Genomic DNA, 19,455 nt, shown 5'->3' with positions numbered 1-19,455 from the left:
TTGTTTTTTAATCTGACATACCTTTTGTTCCAGCTTTGTTTTTTGTTTTTTTTTTTTTAATTTAGTTTTAAGATGTGAAATCCCCAGGAAAAATCCTACTCTCTCCTGTGGGAGAGGCAGGCCTACATCTTGCTGAGTTCCCTCCTAGAAAAAAAGATTTCTATCTGAAGATCTCTGGATGTAGTATTTATTTGAAAACAATAAGAACAACAGGTCAAGCTGTTTAATGGAAGAAGGAAGCCACGTGAAGGAGCAATGCTGAGCAATGTGCTGAACAATTTACGTCTGTGATCCTTGGAGTCTTGTGCTGTGCGACAAAGCTTCATCAGCGCAGATAAGGTTGCTGGGGTGTTGAAAATTAATAGAGATGTAGCTGGAGTGACAGAATCCCTGTCATGCATGCAGCAAAAAGCGACGCAAGGAAGGTGAATTTGTCCATTCACTTTAGGTTGTTCAGAGGCATTAGAAGTATTTTGGCAGAAAACTTCCTCCTGTTGGCATACTTTCATTTTGAGGACTCTTCCAGTGCAATTTGCTGGTCTCCCTGTGACAGCTGAGGCTGATTCCAAGCTTGTCTGCCACAAGCAGAACTTAAAAACAATGCAATTAATCTTTATTGAAAACTCCTTTTCCTATTCCTTATTTTAAAAGAATTGCTAAGTTTTTACTTAATTTGTAAATTTAGTCCATGGAGAAGAATTTTACTTCTGAAAGCTTGCGACTCACACTTTTTGGGGAGAAAAAAAAGGGTATTTTTACAGTTGCAGTAAGCTCTTTGCTCTTACATTTTTAAGAGTGTTACTTTAAGGTTTGTGTCATTTAGCTTCCTGTCATTTTGGTTGCTGCTCAGTTACACTTGAGAAAAATGAGAGACGCTGAGGAAGATTTCCAGTGGAAGCAGAAAAATAAAATGTACAAACTGGGTGGTGACTCTCCCTCACATGACCAGAAGAAAAAAAAAAATGTTTTGCTTTTGGCTGTGCTTGCCACTAAACACCCTGTCATAGTGTGAGGTGAGTCACGACTTGTTTATTAATAGCCTCGGCCAATCAAAGCCGAACGCTCTGAACTTCATTCAAGACCAGCAGGCACTTAGGATGTCTTGTAAACATTTGCGCTCTCAGCAAGGAGCGCGCTTCTCGGCAGCAAACAGGACAGGTGCCCGGCTTGTCGCTTCTAAAACACAAAACAGCCTAGAAGATCGTTGCCTGGATTATCTAGATTGGTAGAGGGAGAGAGAGAAAGAATTCCTTTTTACATCTGAAATGCCAGACAGTGAGGATCTGGGACAAGATGAAAGGTACTGTACCTTGATTCTGATGGCCTTCTCGTGCAGCGCAGGACGGACCGAGGCTTCGTGTAATTAATCTGTGTGCGCTCCCGAGTTCTCAGCCCAAGATCAGTTTTCTCTGCGTTGTAACAGATCATCTAATTCTTGAGGGTTTTGCCTCTAACGCTAACCTAAGGCTTAGGGGAGAAGTATTAAATCTTAATGTCTGCACAGAGGTTAAGTCGTACAGCTCTTACGTATTTCTTAAACTAAAGCTGAAGGGAAGAAAATACTGGGTGGTTTCTATTTAGTCACTTTTCCCAACTATGCGACAACTTACAAGCCTCAAAATGTCAGAGACACAAATAGTTTTGTCGGAGCCATGTTACTGACAGAACCATAACTCATTACTATGAGCTAGGGCACTATGTCCCTCTGAGGTATGCCTGTCTTTCTGAAGTTTAACTTTTATCTTCATTAGCTTATAAAACCAGCGGTCATGACAAGAAGAAAGTAGTTGGATCTAAAACTTAGTAACAATTTAACAAATACTATGTTCTCAAACATGATCCAGCACATTCCTATGAAATAAATACGGTAGTTAAATTTAGCTAAATAGACAGATTTTAAAATAGGTACTTTAAAAGTAGATATTATAACTACGTTTCTTAAAGTCCACATGGTTTTTCCATAGTTGTGACTTTTATTGTCTTGATGGTAATGAAAATGTTGGCTTTAAAATGGTGTTAATGAAATATTTGATATCGCAAAAAAAATTGTCACATATGTGGAAATAGGCTTTTTTTTTTTTTTGTTAATAAAATGCCAGAATATAGAGGCAAATTAAAGAAAAATTAAAGAAATTGTAAGAATCAGAAGTGAGCATTTCATTATGGCTTCGGATTTGATTTCTTCTAGTTAGATTTAAATGTGAACATTTATGTGGAGACTTTATTAATATGTGTTGTTGTAAGATAGATGAAATACAGAAAAGATTTCTGTTTGTCTGTTGTACATGAGTATATTCGGGCATGGTCACCTAACTGGATGAGTGTGGCTCAGTAGATCCCCAGTGGCATAATTGGGTCTCTGCTAGGGTGGGGTCACCTATGCATTTCCGTTTGCAGGGATCTAAGTTGTGCCCTATATATGACATAGATTAAAAGTAATTGTAGTAGTAGGTAACATTTTTTTCTTTTCTTTTAAGGAAATGTTGACTCATGACTGATAGCTACCAAAGTGTTAATTGCTATTTATTTAAAAATGTTTAACTGGATGTCCAATTTGTTAAATTCTGTATTTTTCAATACAGGAAAACAGCAGTGTGCATAACATGTTAAAAAAAAGAAAAGGTTTCAGATTATAATCACCTTTTTTTCCTTTTGAATGAATTTTATAAAGGATATGCATTATGTCCTTCCTTGAAAATGTGTGTGTTTGTTTTTAAATCAAGATGGGAGAAAATCTTACCAGCTGAGATGCAAAATAATTTTGAAACAAAAATAATATTTCAAAATGTGGATTTTTGGGGGAAAAAAAACGCAGCAGAGTTAACAAATATGTAAAAGGATACAACTGGTATGCAAAATAAACAAGCTTTGTAATATCTGACTTCCTTTGTTCACAATTCTTTCTCTATAAAGGTGTGTAACAAGCTTTGGCAGTTAAATAGAAGTAATAGTAGGCCTAAATCTCTGAGACTTCTTTTTTTATGAGTCAAAGCTGTTTGTTTTGTTGCTTGGGGTTTTTTTTTAAACTAAAAGGGTGAATATTTCTACAGCAGTAACGTGAAAAAGCATGATTAATAAGGCCTGCTCTCCCCATCTATTATCTCTGAAACTACCATTAAATTAATTGACCCTGATCCTAGTCCCTCATCCTTTGGTGTTTTTGCTATTGAGCAAAAAGGTTTGAGAAAATAGCTTAATCAAAGGGTTCCAATTTCTTCTGGAATTAATTTTCCTTTTTGTCTTGGTGGTAACAAACAGGATATAACTGGAGAACGTGACTACAGAAGTGCTAATGAGATTTGGTGGAGGTCAGAATATTTTGGTCCAAGGTAAACAGGAGGGAATAGAAGGAGGAGCTATGGGAGCTATACTGAAGGAACATGGGAACTGCACTGGAGCAATTCATTTTAGAATCGCAAAAGAAGATATAGTAATGTAAATGCACAAATAATGGGGCAATTTGAGGATACACTGAATCCACGCTACCGCTTTATATATTTAAAAAAGGAGGACAGTGGTATTTTTGTAGAAGCTGTAGAATGAGCATTGTTTGCTGGGAGGTTTCAGCTCACTGCACTCCTTGTAGCTCCTTCTCAGATGCAACCAAATACTTCTTACATCCTCTCCCCTCTCAAGTTCATGTCCTACTTCAGAAAATATGTAATATTGCATCATAGTATTACCAGTTGTTTCATGAACATTATAACATCATAGCTAAAGATGTGGCATTGGTCAATAGCCTGTTAGTCATACTGTGAATTTAAATGTACAATAAGCAAAGGAACATATGCACAAATACTTCTTAGTAAGGTTAGGAAGAAAGCTAAGAGTTGTGAAGAGTAAGTACCCACTCATATCTTCTTTTTTTGTTTTGCCGTATGATCCTGGGCAGTAGCAGAACAAAAACAGCAAGGAAAGATACGGTCAAAGGTCAAGGACTGAACACAGTTTAGCATAAGGATTTTATTTTCCCCCAGTAATTCTTTATCATTGGGTCCTCTATAGTTTTGATGTAAGATGGTATAATTTTTTTTTTAAATAAATTGACAGCTGATGAGGAATCTAATGATTGTCAAGAATGTATAAAAGGTACTGTGTATAATTGGTCCTGAAGTGGTGGAAGCACTTGGCTGTAGGTGCTTCAAAGAGAGACCAACGTGTAACTTCCCCTGTCAGAACCATGTCTGTCTTGTTCTGTTCGCTGTCATCTGCCTATTGAAAAGGATGGTGCACTAAACTGTTAGCCATGAACCTTTTATGACTTGAATAACAATGGGAGAGAAAGCTATGTTATTTTGAACTAGTTGTTTTTGAACTACAGTCTTACAGTGCATGACCTTTCTCAGTATGTGCTTGGACTTAGAAGAATGGGGATCCAGTTTAAAGTCAAATCTGCATGTTATTTAATTAGTCAAAGCATGTTGATTTTTAATTATATAAGAATATTTGTTTCTTCTGCTAGTAGTAGTCAATAAAGTGGAAAGTATTTGATTTACTTTTATGATTGAATTCAGTATTCTTTGTCTGGCAGTTGAAAATTAAATTTTCCTTTTTTGTGCAGCTGCTCTGCAACTCAAGGAATGCTCAGCTCATCTTTCCTAGCTGTTTGACTTTGAGAGGCCTTGAACTAGAGTATCCCAGCTGAAGAATGTGGAGGCTGAAAGAGGAAATTTGAGTTTGTGAAAAAGGGTTAAAAGAGATGTCTTTGCAGCAGAAAAAAAAAATGTGAAAGAATCGCTTCCAACAGCCAGGCAGAGCTATTTAAAGTTCTGCAGACAGAACTTTATGCTCATGTTGATATAAACAAGACTTCCTTACTTTTCTGAACAAAAAGAGCACAATAGAAATGTCTCTTTTGCATCACCAGTTTCTATTACAAATGGGAAGCTGACCTGGAGGATCCCAGCCCTCGTAATGTCTTGGTAAAAAGACAACAGCACATAGTAGTAGTATTATAGTCTTTGCTAAACAGAAAGCAAGTCTATAATAGTATTTACGCAGCACTGAAACACTCAATTTTCATGCAAAGAGACATGTAAAAAATCTATGCTTATTGACTAAGTCATGAGTTTGGACTAACAGCACTTGACTATCAGATCACATTTCACATTCTGAATGACCTCAAACTGGAGTAGCTCGTGTGCTTCTCGGGAGAGCTGGACAAGAGTAGCATGGGTCAAAGGAAGGGTTTCCCATGAGAGGTCACTTACCAGTTTGCTTAGAAGAGTCTGGAGGAGCTGGACAATGAAATGCCCCAAATTTAGTTGGGCTATATTTTGTTTATTTTAGCAGGACATTCAGCAAAAAGTGCAAAAAAGTGCAGTTAGTACAATCTGCGGTGTTGAGGAACTTATGTACTGAAATCACCTTCAAAAAAAGTTGGAGTTAACCATTTTGTATCTGATGAGCTAAAGAAAGACAACATAGCTCCTTATTAAGAATTTATAAGATGGCTGATATTATACTTGAATAGAAAAGATGAACGCATCTCCTCCAAAATAAAATCCTTGTAGTAATGTTTGGTGGTTGTTTTGTTTTTTTTTAAGTAACCTGTAGGACAAGATGAGTTCCCCTGTTCCTTTGCAGAACACTTGGGTGTATTTTTATAACAACAGCATTGTTTTTATTTTCAGATAAGTTTGTTCTTGACTAGTAATGTAAGAAAAAAAAAATTCTGTAAGGGATTGATATTGTTTAGCAGCACACCGTAAAATGTTCCCATGTCAGTTGAAGAGAAGAAAATACCATTATGACTTTAGTTTAACACACTGTGCCAGAAGTGTATAGAGTCAGGTTCGAAATGTTGCATATGTTTTGTTTAAAGTCACATGTCCTGACCACTCTGCTGCGGAGTGCATTGAGAAAAACATATCCTGCCTCATCAAATGGTCATGATTTAAACATATTTCTTGTAATAGTCTTGGTCAAGAAATTAAGGGGGCATGCACGTTACTGAAAGCTGTGAAATAAGATCTTTTTTCAGCTTTTTATTGCACACCTTCCCCTCAAAAAAACAGTAACAGCAAATTGGACTGATTCACTGTTAATAAAAAGCACAAAATTGAAGTGTCAGATGAAGATAAGGGAGGTCAGAAAGAAAACACTTTAAAAGCTGGAGAAGCAATGTTGCACAGTATGAACAGAATATATTTAGTTCTTAGAAAGGTGTAGTTGAACTACAGGAGAGATGATAATTAAAGGAGATTTTTGGATTGGGAGATGTTGTTCGTTACCCTTTAAGGTTGGCAACTACATTCTCCAGCTTCAATTTAAAAACAGAATCTGTCTTAACTTTGTAATCTTGGAGATTTCAAGTGTGCCCAAGCCTTAACATTGAAGGGATGTCAAATGTGATCGGTTAAAGGATGCAGCACCTAGAGATTAGCGATGGGAGATAAAGTGCACATCAATATCTACAAGCTGGAGAGATTTCCATTAGAAAAGCTTTGCAGATTTTGTAGCAAAAAGGTTGTGGATGAAGACTCTCCCTAAAGTTTGAGAACGGAGTGTAGTTGTGGATATTTCCTGTGTTCCTCGTTCTTTCAAGTGATACAGCATCCTTTCGTGGAACTCTTTGAAGCAAGCAGGATTTTACACGGTGCGCCAGTGATTCATTTAAATTGCAAGTCTTGTTGACTTCATCACAGCCACATGACACAAATATAATTATTTTAGTAGACTTAACAATTGCATAGGATCCAAAAGCAGCACAGGATAAAGCACAATTCTACATAATCACCTTTAAATTAGCTGCGTAGGTCATTAAGATGCTATGCTGTGAGTTCAGTGATGCTTGCTATTACGTCTTTCCACATAGTACACATAACATTCACAAATTTGTTATATTGTATTACAGTGAGGTTAATCAATATTGCATTGTTTTCTACTACACAGTTCAACAGTAGATTTTAGAGGGTTTGCCATTGGTACTTCAATACACTTAACCGTAAAATGTGCTTTTTGCGCTATTACATATCTTGGAGGGGGAGACAGACGGTTATTTTCATTTTGAGTATGTGATCACCTGAAATTTAAATGTAAAAAAGCATTTAAAATGTTTTTCACAAACTTTTTACCTGAATACTATTTTATATCCATTATCTCTGTACCTGAATAGAAGACAAGCTTTAAAATACATTTTTGGCATAGGTCTTCAGGTATAAAATGTTTGTTTTCAACTAACTGCATCATTATAATCGCTGCCTTCTGCACTGTGGTGATTCCTTTCCTCACAGGAGAGACCTGTGAAAGCTCTGAAAAGGTGAACCTGCTTGATTGGGTTTTGCTGACAGTTTACACACTTGATTTCTTTTGGTCAAGTGTCACACTAAACTCCTGGTTGCCTATGAAGTTTGCCCTTAGACATCCACATCCCTTACAGCTGCATCATTCTCTAGTCTCTGTAGATTCTCTATGATCTATGTAGATTCTCTATGATCTCTGCATCACAGCGCTAGATACTCCTTTTTAAAAGACTACAAAATAGCCATATTACCTGTGTTTTGATTTACGTATCTTTGTGAATGCAACTTTCAGCTCTTCCACCTCGACTAATACGTTCTAAGTTACCCTTAAAATTACAGGGTCTGCACAGGTTTCGAGCGTGTGTGGTTACAGTTGGGAAACCAAGAAGGTTTAGAAGCTCTGTAATTACTAAGTCTTTGTTTATGTAGGTGCGATCCTTCAGATCCACCACATCACGGTGTACTTTGTCACTGCTGCAGTTCTGAGTAGCGTATCGACGTGAAGATACATATAAAACTGTGTACACATAATTAAAAAAAATTCAGCACATCACGAAGAGATCTTGAAACCAGTAACATGAGAGCTACTGACCTTTCTGAGAGAAATGTGATGGGGCTTTGCTTGAACAGATGTCTAGGTACAAAATGAGAGCATGACACCATCAGTCATTTTTAGAGAATGTAATGCCACTGACTCTTCTGGCCGGGGTTTGTGACTGTGATGGGTTGAAGCATCTGGAGCAGGAGGGTGGGGGTTTTGGGGTTTGTTTTAGGTTTTTTTTTTTTTCCAGCTACTAAGTAACAGTTTATACATTTGCTCAGTTTTAGAAATTATGCAGTTGGTAGTCAGAAGAGTAGGAGTAATTAATTTTCTCTCTGAACATGTTCAATCCCATTGACAGTAGTTTTAGAATAGAAGTGTAGTACTTTATATCAAACTCAGTATAAGTGATGGGAGCATAAAATTTCACTCTAAGTCATGCACAAAAATCTTTGAAGGTGTTGAGAGAGAGTTAGCTGGTTATATCACCAAAGGAGCACCTTGACAGGAGTCCCAAAAGCTGCTTCGGTAGGAAGTATAGGGTGCATATTTAAGAATTTATTAAGGTTTTGTAAGTAACTCTGATAATATTAACCTGAAGTAGTTTGTTATGTTCTTGATTGACTGATGTCATGCACTCCATATTCATAATATGCATCACTTCACGTATCTTGTTTTTTTCCCTTTTGTCTTTAAGTGTGATCATTGAAAAATGAATTTGTCTGGAGTATGCATCATTATGTGTCTGTCAGCTTTTGATCTAATGCAAGTTTAATGTTCATCTCTTTCTACAAGGGCATGACATAACCTCTCTGTCTTCACATATACACAAATACACGTTGTACCTCCTTTCTTTCTTGCTCCCCCTTCACGAGGGTCTCTGTTGCTGCCCCATGGTTCCAACCCTCTGGCCTCTGGGTAATGCTGATGCTCAAGTGGGCTCTGGGGAGAAGGGACAGGAGGACAGATGTTGCCAGGGCTGGCAGTTGTTGGGAGGTGTGGACAAGAAGAGGCAGCGCGTGCATCTGATTGTGGCACTGAAGATCAGCAAGCTGACTTTCTTACACCTCTAGTTGCCTAAGATCAGAATAAGACTTCAAAATAGTCCCTGGTGTTCCTTGTAAAATAGAAAAGCGTGGCTGTAGTAGAACTGACAAAGGTGTCTGATGATTTCCTGTGGCCTACAGGAACTGCCAAGTATTCTTCTGCAGAGCAACCTTAGTAGTGGGTTTGTAACATTTTGAAGCAAACCACCTGTGCCGTCCACTCTTCTTGCTTGGCTGCTTCTTTGTTAACGCAGCACATGTGGACCATGGGACCAAAGCATCTAGCAATATATTTTATCTGCCCTGCAGCTCATACTTCCGATGACTTGTAAACTTGGCAAAAGAAAGCATTATTAACAACCAAGAGAAGCCACTCCAGAGAACTTTCCCTGCAAATGTGCTGTTTCTCTGCACAATTTGCACGTTTGTTTTGAATTGTTATTAGTTATCCCAGTGTGCCTTTTTGTATCTCCTCTTCTTTAATCTATATTGCCTTTATATTGGTGGTTAGCGTATATGAAAATAGTTTGCATTATTATTGTAGTTTATGCTTTCACACGCGCACACTCCCCCACCGTGTTTGCAGTTAACTTAGAGTTAGTAAGTCAGCTACCTACAATTGCTATAGGTATTTCAAAGCTCTGTTTTGATAGTAGGCATCAGGCCTATCTGTTTTCTTTCTTTGTGCTTCCACGAAGTTCCACTTTAATTGTCAACAAACATTAAATAAAGGATAGGAGTAAAGTCTGTAAATGGATTTTGTCACTCGGGATACTGTCATAATAGTAGTTTTCAACGCTAGAATATAACAGGCGACTCTTAAAATGCGTATTATTGATGCTGCAGAATGGTTTGCAAAAGCTGGAAGCAAAGTTTCTTTAAGGAGAATAGCCTAGCCGTAAAAATTGCAGTTCTCCGAAGACAGAATGCTTGCATGCTACTTTTCTCAAACCGCTAACTACCAGCGAGGATGAAAATTGAAATTGTTATTGTGGATGGGAGGCGGACACATAGTTCTGTAACGCTGCTAATCCTTCCCACTGGGTTCCTGCAATGTTCTTCACGAGTTATTTAACGGTTTTATTTACATCCTCTGTCAGAGGCAAATACCTGCGTGCAATGCCATGCACAGCTGGAAAATATGTTGCATTTTTCTGACTTAGAAAAGTCACCTAGTCCAAGACATGAGACTCTCATCCTATGAATTTCAGGTACACTACTGAATTAAAAAATTTAACAATAACAATTGTTAATTTAATTTAAATTGTTTATGTTTTTTTCTCAAAGGGGGGGGAAACCCCTCACCCTGAATATTTTGTAATGTCAGAGGGAATCACGCTACTGCACTACTATAAATACTATACTATAATAAATAATGTAATAAAGTCAGGAATAGGGCAACAGTTTGGGTTTTGAACTTTAATTGATTTTACACAGTGGTTGAAATTCTAGTTTTCCTTTAAGTCATGTTCTGTGCTCTACTATGGATACACTAGTTTGAATATGAATCCCCCAATGCATGCTATTTATGTTCTGTCTGAAATGGATCCCAAACCTTGCTCTGGTACCGATGTTGCTGTGTCACCACCTCGTGGCGAAGTTGCTGTACAGTAGATAAGTATAGGTATAGAGAAAGATGAACTTTCTCCATGTGTGTAAATAAACATTTTTGACCAAAATTATTCCTGACTTTTTTACAAAAATGAAGCTGCTCAGACCAAGTATCTAAAAATAGAAGGTGGTTAATATCCGTTATGTTAGGAAAGCTGCTTCCAAGTAACCGATATGTCTGCCATGCAGCTGAAAAGAAGGCATGTAACGTTCCCGTGTAGAATAAAAATGGATATCATGCGTGTGGGAGAAGAAGACTTATTCCTGTCTTAGATACAAGTACGTAAAAATTCACAAATTTAAATGTGGGCAGCAGTTGGACCAAAGTGTACAATTCAGCATAAGCCCCAAATCCTCTTATCCTGTGTGTTTAGGAGAAATGAGAGCAAGAACTTAAAACTGTAAGAAAAAATGGCTTTAGACTTTGCTGAATTGGATGTCAGACATGTTGTCTGGGGTTTGACTGAAATATTAGTTAAAGATTTTAAGGAGAACTTAAGTTTGATGTTCTTTTTGCTGAGACATTGGATTTGAAATTCAGAGTTCGCTTTCTCCTTTTATTACAGTTTGTAAAATAGAAGTGACATAGTGTTTGGGATATACAACTGAAAATTTACAAAAAGAGGGTTTTTTGGGGGGTTGGAAAATAAAGTGAAATAGACATTTATGTATATAGTTACTTATCATTTTCCTAGATTTGTTGTTAAATCTGTGACCAGAAATCTGAGGTAATAATGTAATCCCAAACTTCGCTTTTCATTTGATGTTATAATGTAATAAACAGTATGCATTACATTACTTGCTATCATGATGCATTGATCAAAGCTTCTGCCTAATTTTGGCCACTTGACCCTTTTAGTAACCATCCCTTCAGTGCTATGTTGGTATATCTTGCATCATGCTGCCATGTGAGGTCACTTCCCTTTCAGTGCAGTCAGCATACAGCCCCAGCCCTAAAAAGAGAAGCAAATCCGAAGCTTTTCTTTTTAGGAAAAACCAATATATCTCTTGTAATCCAGTGGAACTATAACATGTAACTTTCAAGTAGATAATTTCCAGAATGCAAATCTATTTCCTTTCAACCAGTATCTCCTTGGGCTGTCTTAAGTAAACTAGTTGCTCTTGCTAGAAAGATCTGCAGTGCAGTTCTTGGTGCAAGTGAGGTGTGAGCTCATGCCTATATACAAACATTACTGTACACTTTTGCTTCATAGAGTGAAAAAGCCTATTTTGGTAGAGTTAAAATTGCTATATAGAGATCCCCATCTGTTTTGAAAAATGTTAGGTGGTAAGCAAATTAAAATGTAGTACTCTGATTTTAAGCGTGCACCATTATGTCTGGCACTTGTGGCAACAAAACTCCCAAGTAGCACCCGAGCCGGGAGTCTCGATAGCCTGTGATAGAGATACGACATCAGGGCTGTCGTACCTGTGCACTCATACTGCCAGTGGCTCACAAAAATACAAACGTATGTTCAAAAACTTTAAAATCTTGATGGCTTTCCTTAGATCAGGAAATGAGAGACATTAAGAAGTTCATATTCTAAAACATAATGGTAGGAATGAACGTTAAGTCATAGCTAATAAAATACAACAGAGCAAAGGTAGGTTATGCATGTATCCTCAGTAGAAAAGGTAGCCAAAAGCAACCTACTAACCAGCTTTCAACTGAGAAAAGTCCGAATGCTCATGATAGCTTTTAACTTTCACAATATGTGCCAATAAAAATGCCTAAGCAATCTGTTGTTGAACAAGGATAATATTAGCGTGGAATTTTTTAATCACTGACGGTATTTTTACAAGTGATGACTGGTAATTTTTTTTGTTAGTCTTACATTCACTACAAAAAAATTAAAATTTCCTATCTTGGTATTCCGAATATTAAAGCAAATGTTTAAATGTTACTTTTGAACACCAAATTCATACAGGGTGAAGTTTAAATAGCAAAAATCTCACCAGTCACTTACTGCTGCTTGCTAAAATTTAAGTTGTCCCAGGGAACTTTCAGAGGGCATTTGCATTCTGAATAACAAGAAGAACTGTTAACAGGGCCTTGTTGGTGGTTTAGTAGCTAAATAGCAGAGTAATTATATGGAAATATGAGTTGGAAGTTTGACAGTCTGTGTGTATGTCCTTATTGCTGCGCACCAACACGTGTACATTCATTTTTTTCATAATGTAGTTTTTGATTTATCCTGTAATTTGATCCGCCTATGACAAAACTTTACTATTAATGCAGTGATGCATTGGACATTTAATGGCTTATGTATCAGTGTAAAATGACTGTGGGGTTGTTTATGGTTTACTTGCAGTCACTCTGATCAAAAGTGTGTGTACTGAGCAGTGAATTATGTGAAAGATAACTTTGTAAAACCGGTGCATGAATATTTGCATGGTGGTACATCCGTATTTTGTACCAGTTTGATTTGACATTGAGTGGCCTGTCTGTTTTTCCTTTCTTTTGTTGTTTCATAAAACATCTTTGTTGTAGATGTTTTGTCTACTCCAAAAAGGTATATGATGTATAATTTAAACTAGATACTGTCTAAACAGATCAGCCCCAAATTAGATACATATGCTTTTTCATGTTTTTCAGCAAATTCTTCAGTTCAGTTTCTTTTTATTTTATTAAAAGTACCAAACAGTAATAAGCTAAGCTGTAGAAACAGTTCTTTCAATATGATAGGAAAATAAAAATTCAGTAAGGAAATTAGTGTAAAGATCAAGACTTCAAGAGCAATTTCTTTTTTTCCAAGTTGGATAACAATCTCTTAAAGATCATCATAGTTTGCAGAACAAACAAAAAATACATAAGAAAAAGCACGAGGATTATCTGCATGAAATTAAATGTATTAATATGTATGGCCATCCTGTGGCAATTAAAAGTACTGTGGTATATTTTTTCAGAAAAAAATAATATTAAGAAACTGTGCCTTGAACACTGGTTTTTCGTACGGCCAGAATGAATAAGCAGTAATTTCTTACGTAATTGCTTGTATAGACTAAGGATTGCTATTGCTGAACAGAATTTATTTCATTGAAGCGATGGAATTAGCCCAATATAAAGTATGTGGAAACGAGCACGGGTGTCTGTAGCAAAGCACCAGCCATTTGATCACTGGAGGCTATAGCTTTATAACGTGTGGCTTGGAAGTTGATAAGGCTTCAAAAGTTTTTATATGAGGTGTAATGAGAATTGTTGGGTATTTTTGTTTGTTTTACTCAGCTGGAAAGTCATCAATTCCAGGCAAGACTACAGACCCAGAATAAATCAGTGCATTTCAGAAACACTGATGAATTTATTTGTATTTCTTCAAGAAATGTCCCACTTCAAGGAACAAAACCCTGGCAAGGTAAGCACTCCCAAGTAAGATTTAACAGTTTGGTGATGTAGATTTAAAAAAGCAAACACCTGAAAAATAAAATACACATTATGATACATTCAGTCTTGAGTTTCGACTAAATTCTTGCTGTGCGGAACACAACTGGGTCATTAGTGAGCAAAGCTGCTCACAGTACAGTCCCTCCCCTTACAGCTGCTGGACAGTCATTCAATGGAAACGAAATTTAAAACATCACAATTCAATAAAAACTTGAAAAAGCAGGAAAAGTAAACAGTTCCTAAACATACACTTTTTTCCCAAATAATTTTAGTTTTCAGAAATAGCTGCACAAGTATTATATGATAGAAGAGAATCCTTCCTATTTTATTGTGATAATTTTTTTTACATAGATATAGTTGTTTGGGTTTTTTTTACTGGAAAGGCTGAGCTGAAGAACCCAGTTCATGGAGAGGCAAGCAAGAGTAAGGTTTCTTCTTTCCTACTAGGAAGAAGATTATTATGTAGTTCTAGCCAAAAGTGAAGCAGCTTTCTTTAGAAAAGAAAAATAGAAATGTAGAAGTATGTCATGGCAATAGTAGATTTCATTTTTATACTTGTATTAGTAATTAAAAAAAATTAAAAAGAGATTATGAGGTTCCCCCCCACATACCACCCTTGATCTTAGTTAACTTGGCCACAAATTCTTTCATGGAAACAGGCCCTTCAGAATTAGCAAATTGGAAGAATGTAATACTATGCTTAAATATTAGGAGTTTAGACTGAAAATATATGTGAGCAACAGGATGAAATATATTTCAAAGTTGTACAAATTATACAAAAAGAAATTATGTGTTTAGGATAATAAAGTTATATTTAAAAGAAATAGGTGTATATTGAGGTAAGAAAATACAGTATCAGTATACGCAGTCCCATTATTTTCTCATGTAATAACATGATGCTGTAACTGTATGTTAAGATGTATCTTATACTGATTTAGAAAAGCTAATTTTGACAGCATGTTTTCATTTCTTTCTCCTGACCTCATTCTCTGAGCCATGTCATTATTTTACTGTTATAACTATAAGCAAATCAGGCACTGATGCTGTGTGCAAAATATGCATTGTAATATTTCAGTTAGTGATTTGGGGTTTTTTTTCTGCACATCAACTGTTCAGCCTTTTTTTGTGTAGTGAAGGTGAAGTAATTTCTAGTAATTTTAGCAATAACCATGATCTTGTTAAACCTTCACAGTAAATGAATAAAAATAGCATATTTTTATAATAGAAGAGGGGCTATACCCTAATTAGCCAAAATTAACTGTTTGATGCCTATTTGCACAAGAAGTGTTAAAGTATTTCCTAATTTAAAAAAAAAAACTTTAATTTTCCACTGCATTCTAGGTTTCATTTAGCATGCATCATTTTTCTTTTGCAAAATTATCTAAATATTTAAACAGTGGAAGTGTTAATGGCCAATTTTAATGTTTTTGCCAGTTTTGCCTACTAGTCTGCAGTGTATGTACATTTTTCACTGTCTTGGGAAGTTACATTCCTGGAGTTGTCCTCTCCTATGTCCTGTGTAAGTACAGTCTCTTTTTCAATCCTGATTTATGTATGTGGTTTGTTCATTATTTGGTTTCTGTAGAGGGAGTATTTTTTTTAATTTATTTTATATAGACCCTCACACATGCATATATATACACGTGGGTTCTGACAAGTGCTTTTTGTCATACGAAGTCAGCTGACAATTTTTTTCAGCTTGTTGACTCTGGCACAATGTGGCATAGTCAGGTTTCTCAGGTGGAGACATCAAAATCAGACTAAATCAAGATAATGATGGTAGAGTGATCATAGATTGTGCCTTACTGGAAGTAAAAAAGGCGTCAGTTGATATGAATACAGTGGTATTTTCTGCGATGAATAGGAATGGCTCCTAGAAACTGGATTTGACGTTAACAGTTTGTCTGACATGCGCATTTCCCAGTGCTTTTTTAAGTAAAATTAATTGTGTTGTGTAAAATTAGTAGTTACGCAAATGCATTGTTTAATCTTGATTGAGTAACTTCTTATAAAGGAATATTTCAATGCAATTTCTCTCTCTGTCTTCATTTTTATCACAGTATTGTGTGCCTTTTTATGTCCCTTCCTTAAGTGCAATGAATTTGGACAGAAAGCGTGCAATAAAATTAAGACTGTTCTGATGAAATTAGATTTTGGAATAGTGGAATATATCAACCAGAAGAAAAAAGAGAGATCTGGTGAGTAATTAAGGGTAGTGCCAAATAAGGTATTTCTGTATGCAGAGAAAATTTTACTCACATTGCAGACAGTTTGGTTTGTCCTGTGAAGCCAAGTGTAAAGGTATTTTTTGCTTTGAACCGTTCTTAGCTTTATAAGGAGTGATAAGGTATGTCAGACGTCTGGGTATGGTAAAAAAAAAATATTTAACGGAAGGAAACAAGGCAAGACTGATGGTTCTCTTCATACTTGATTATATGTACTGCTTGTGAGTTTTCAGGAAAAACTACTTGCTGTAAAGTATGCAATACTTACCTCTGTTTAGATAAGGCAAACTTATCCAGCAGAGAGACTCATTCAAGAACACAAAATTAGTACATAACAGAATGTTCAGTAAGAGACTGAACTCTGTTACAGCATCTAAATCCACCTTGTTTCCACTACCAACAGCAATAAGAATTTGTTTTCTTCCCCAAATACTCATTTGCATTTAAGAATTGCAGTAGGATAGTAGCTACAAATCAAGGGTTTTAGTTAGAAAGGGGAGAAATCAGTTTAAAACAAAGTTTTACCTATCTCACCTGAAAACATTTACAAGATTGGAAACTTTTAGATTTTAAGTAATAAAGCTATTTCAAGAAAAGTATTTATATTAAAAATGTTATTTTTAGTTTGCTTTTTGTGTGTGCTACAGTTTTGGTAATTAAACCTTTGTAGTGTAGCCACATGACTTGCAGGTAGCCTACCAGCCTACTCTTTTTAGTTAGCAGTACATCAGTCGATTTCATACCTGCTTTAAAACATGCATTTCTTATAAAAGTTCATCATACAATGTGCTGTTCCTAGACACAACGAGAGGAACCATTTGCCTTTTCCCCTTCTCTTACACATAACACAGTAGTTGTTAGGGTTAATGTGTTGAAAATTTTCTTTCATGTATTATTCCACCTTGTTCTACTTTTACGTGAAACTGGCAGAGAGAGAGATCAGACGACTGTTTCCTAAATTTCATAAGCCAGCACTGGGAAAATGGTTGAGGTTAGATGCGTTCTTTCCTGCCTCTCACCCTCCAGTTTAATTTAACCCAGACAAAGTTCCCTACCTTGCTTTGCCACTTGAGTTCACATGGATTCACAAACCCTTGTACTGGCACGAGGGAGGAAGTAGCAAGTTGCAAAAATAGGCAACCGAGAATAATACGACTGCGTTTTTACGCTTATATTGGTTTAAAATATTCATGAGGCTGTTCTCAGAGACAGAGAAAGGAGGTGCAATTTGTGTCTCTCTTCATCTGTAAGGAGCAACATTAACCAGATTCCAGAGGATGCTTTGTATGCATATTTGCATATAAATGTTGTGAATGAGGGGGAACCGGGTGCAAGGAAGAAGAAGGGGTTTGTGAATGAAGATTATGTGCAATTATCCAGAAAATTGCATGTTCTCATGTAAAGGAGTGTGCTGGGATAACTACACTGCCTCTTTTAACAATATGTTACCACTGTGCATTGAACCAGCAGTGTAGTTTAAAAGATAGCTATATATTGCCAGGGAACATTATATTATGGTGAGTAACGGAGACTTCTGAAACTAAGTAAATGTGTTGGAATGTATTTCAGAGCAACAATCTCTCCTGGTTTAGCTGCTGCAGGATATATTTTGATAAATATCTAGCCTCTCAATCAGCCCTTTTCCCTCACCTTAGTAGCATATTACTTAAGTGATGCACTGTGTCAACAGGTGAAATTTTACTGTGCTACGCAAGCTGTGTGACAGAAAATGCACACTGAACCTCGAAGTCTGCTTGTCATGAGTAGGATAAAAAATATTCTTTTTCTTTCAGAAACAGCAAAAACAAAACCCACAGAAGATGACAGTGAATTAGACATATCAGCCCTGTGTCCTAAGGTGACTTTTTTTCAGTCAGCCCTATTTTGCTTTTAAAATCTATATAGATAATGGAGAGTATCTAGACTACTGTCTCTGTTTTCTGTGGAAGACTTTAACCTGCCCTGGAGGCTGTGTTCCTGAACTAAGCAGTAAGCTTTAGAAGTGATTCGTAGTCTCCATCTTTAGGCTTTTGCTAATTAACTTACTGCATTTGTGACTTCTGGCCTTCAAGGTAATGGTTTCTTTGGCCTACTAAACTAAGAATGTGTTTATTTTGTATTGGCTGTAGAATGATTAAACTACAATTTAGTAGCAAAAAGGCAGCTGTTTTTATTTGCAACAGTGAAATTGCAGTTAATTTTTATAAAATTAAAATATAAAAGGGTAACCTTCGTAGAAAACGTACACAATTTATCAGGTACTTTTGTAATCACTTGTCTGATCATTTTCAAGGATAGTATAAATCAGTATATTATCTATAAATATCTTTCTAGACACGTATGAGAGCACTGTGATATCTCCTTTCTCTCTTAATAGTCTAAATAACTGTATGGCAAAGGATTTTCCATTATAATCAGAACACTGGTTCATATAAAAAAAATTCAGTTTTATAGGAATTCTTACGCAGTATTTGATCAGTAGTGTATAGAGCCTAACTTTGACAATGATCACTTTGAGGGTGTTTAGTATTCTGAAAAAAATAAATTTCTATACCATGGGATAAAAATTTGTAGCTGACATAATTGAATATTGTTGGATACATTTGTAAAGGATAATGATTTTTTTATTTAGCTAATTTTTGACTGTCTTCTAGATAATGTGGGTTTATCTAAGTTTATGATCTAAGTTTATGATCTAAGTTTATGCATTGCTTTGTATTTATGCACATTTTGTATTTGCAGGCTCATTCTGCTTTCATTACAGTAGGATATTACTTTCAAAATGAATAACTGGAATTTTCTATGCTTCTTTAGTATCATACAGCTTTCAGTTATTACAAAAAGGGATGCTTCACTTCTAAGTATTGTATACTCCTATTAATTTCGTATTTCTACAATTAAAGCTGAAATAAGAGACAGTTTATATTGCTATGACATGCAAGAGGCTTCTTTTTCAGTATCTAAGCATTGGCTTCCTGTAGTGTGGATTTTTTAAGTATAAGAATACCATGTATGGGACTTTTTTATGTTTAGGTTAGTCCTGCAGTTGTTGCCAAAGAGCTGTCAGTGTCTGACACAGATGTATCAGAAGTATCTTGGACCGATAATGGGACCTTCAACTTATCCGAGGGGTATTCTCCACAGACAGACACATCTGATGGTATGTCATGGCTTCATCTATTTCATCGTTGAATTGCAGTCATATAAGTTACCTGAAAATGATTGGAGAATTTGAAGACATAAGTTTTTGGGGTCGTTTTTTTTTCCCCTACAATGAATTTAAAATGAATTCCAGCATTTCACATCATTTTGGATAACCTTGCGTAAGAGCTGTCCTCATCTTAAAAATAATAAAGTACCTCAATAAGTGTCTAAATAAATATGTAGTGTTGGGTAAAATCACCAC

The 19,455-nt window shown here is 36.1% G+C and overlaps 1 protein-coding gene across 1 annotated transcript in view; it reads left to right on the top strand.

Moving 5' to 3' along the window:
• Nucleotides 1-1,116: 1,116 nt before the first annotated feature.
• Nucleotides 1,117-19,455, top strand: part of FAM134B (family with sequence similarity 134, member B) — a 21,610-nt gene continuing 3,271 nt past the window's right edge. Inside the window, exons 1-6 of the mRNA XM_010287546.1 lie at nt 1,117-1,300; nt 13,669-13,795; nt 15,259-15,343; nt 15,885-16,022; nt 17,843-17,907; nt 19,083-19,209. Coding sequence (XP_010285848.1) covers nt 1,266-1,300; nt 13,669-13,795; nt 15,259-15,343; nt 15,885-16,022; nt 17,843-17,907; nt 19,083-19,209 — 577 coding nt within the window. The 5' untranslated portion in view covers nt 1,117-1,265. The remainder of the gene's footprint in view (nt 1,301-13,668; nt 13,796-15,258; nt 15,344-15,884; nt 16,023-17,842; nt 17,908-19,082; nt 19,210-19,455) is intronic.

Source organism: Phaethon lepturus, unplaced genomic scaffold, assembly GCF_000687285.1.
Source record: "Phaethon lepturus isolate BGI_N335 unplaced genomic scaffold, ASM68728v1 scaffold54575, whole genome shotgun sequence".
NCBI classification, from domain to species: Eukaryota; Metazoa; Chordata; class Aves; order Phaethontiformes; family Phaethontidae; genus Phaethon; species Phaethon lepturus.
The sequence above is the reverse complement of the archived record's forward strand: the minus strand, read 5'-3'. Positions and strand labels throughout refer to the sequence as shown.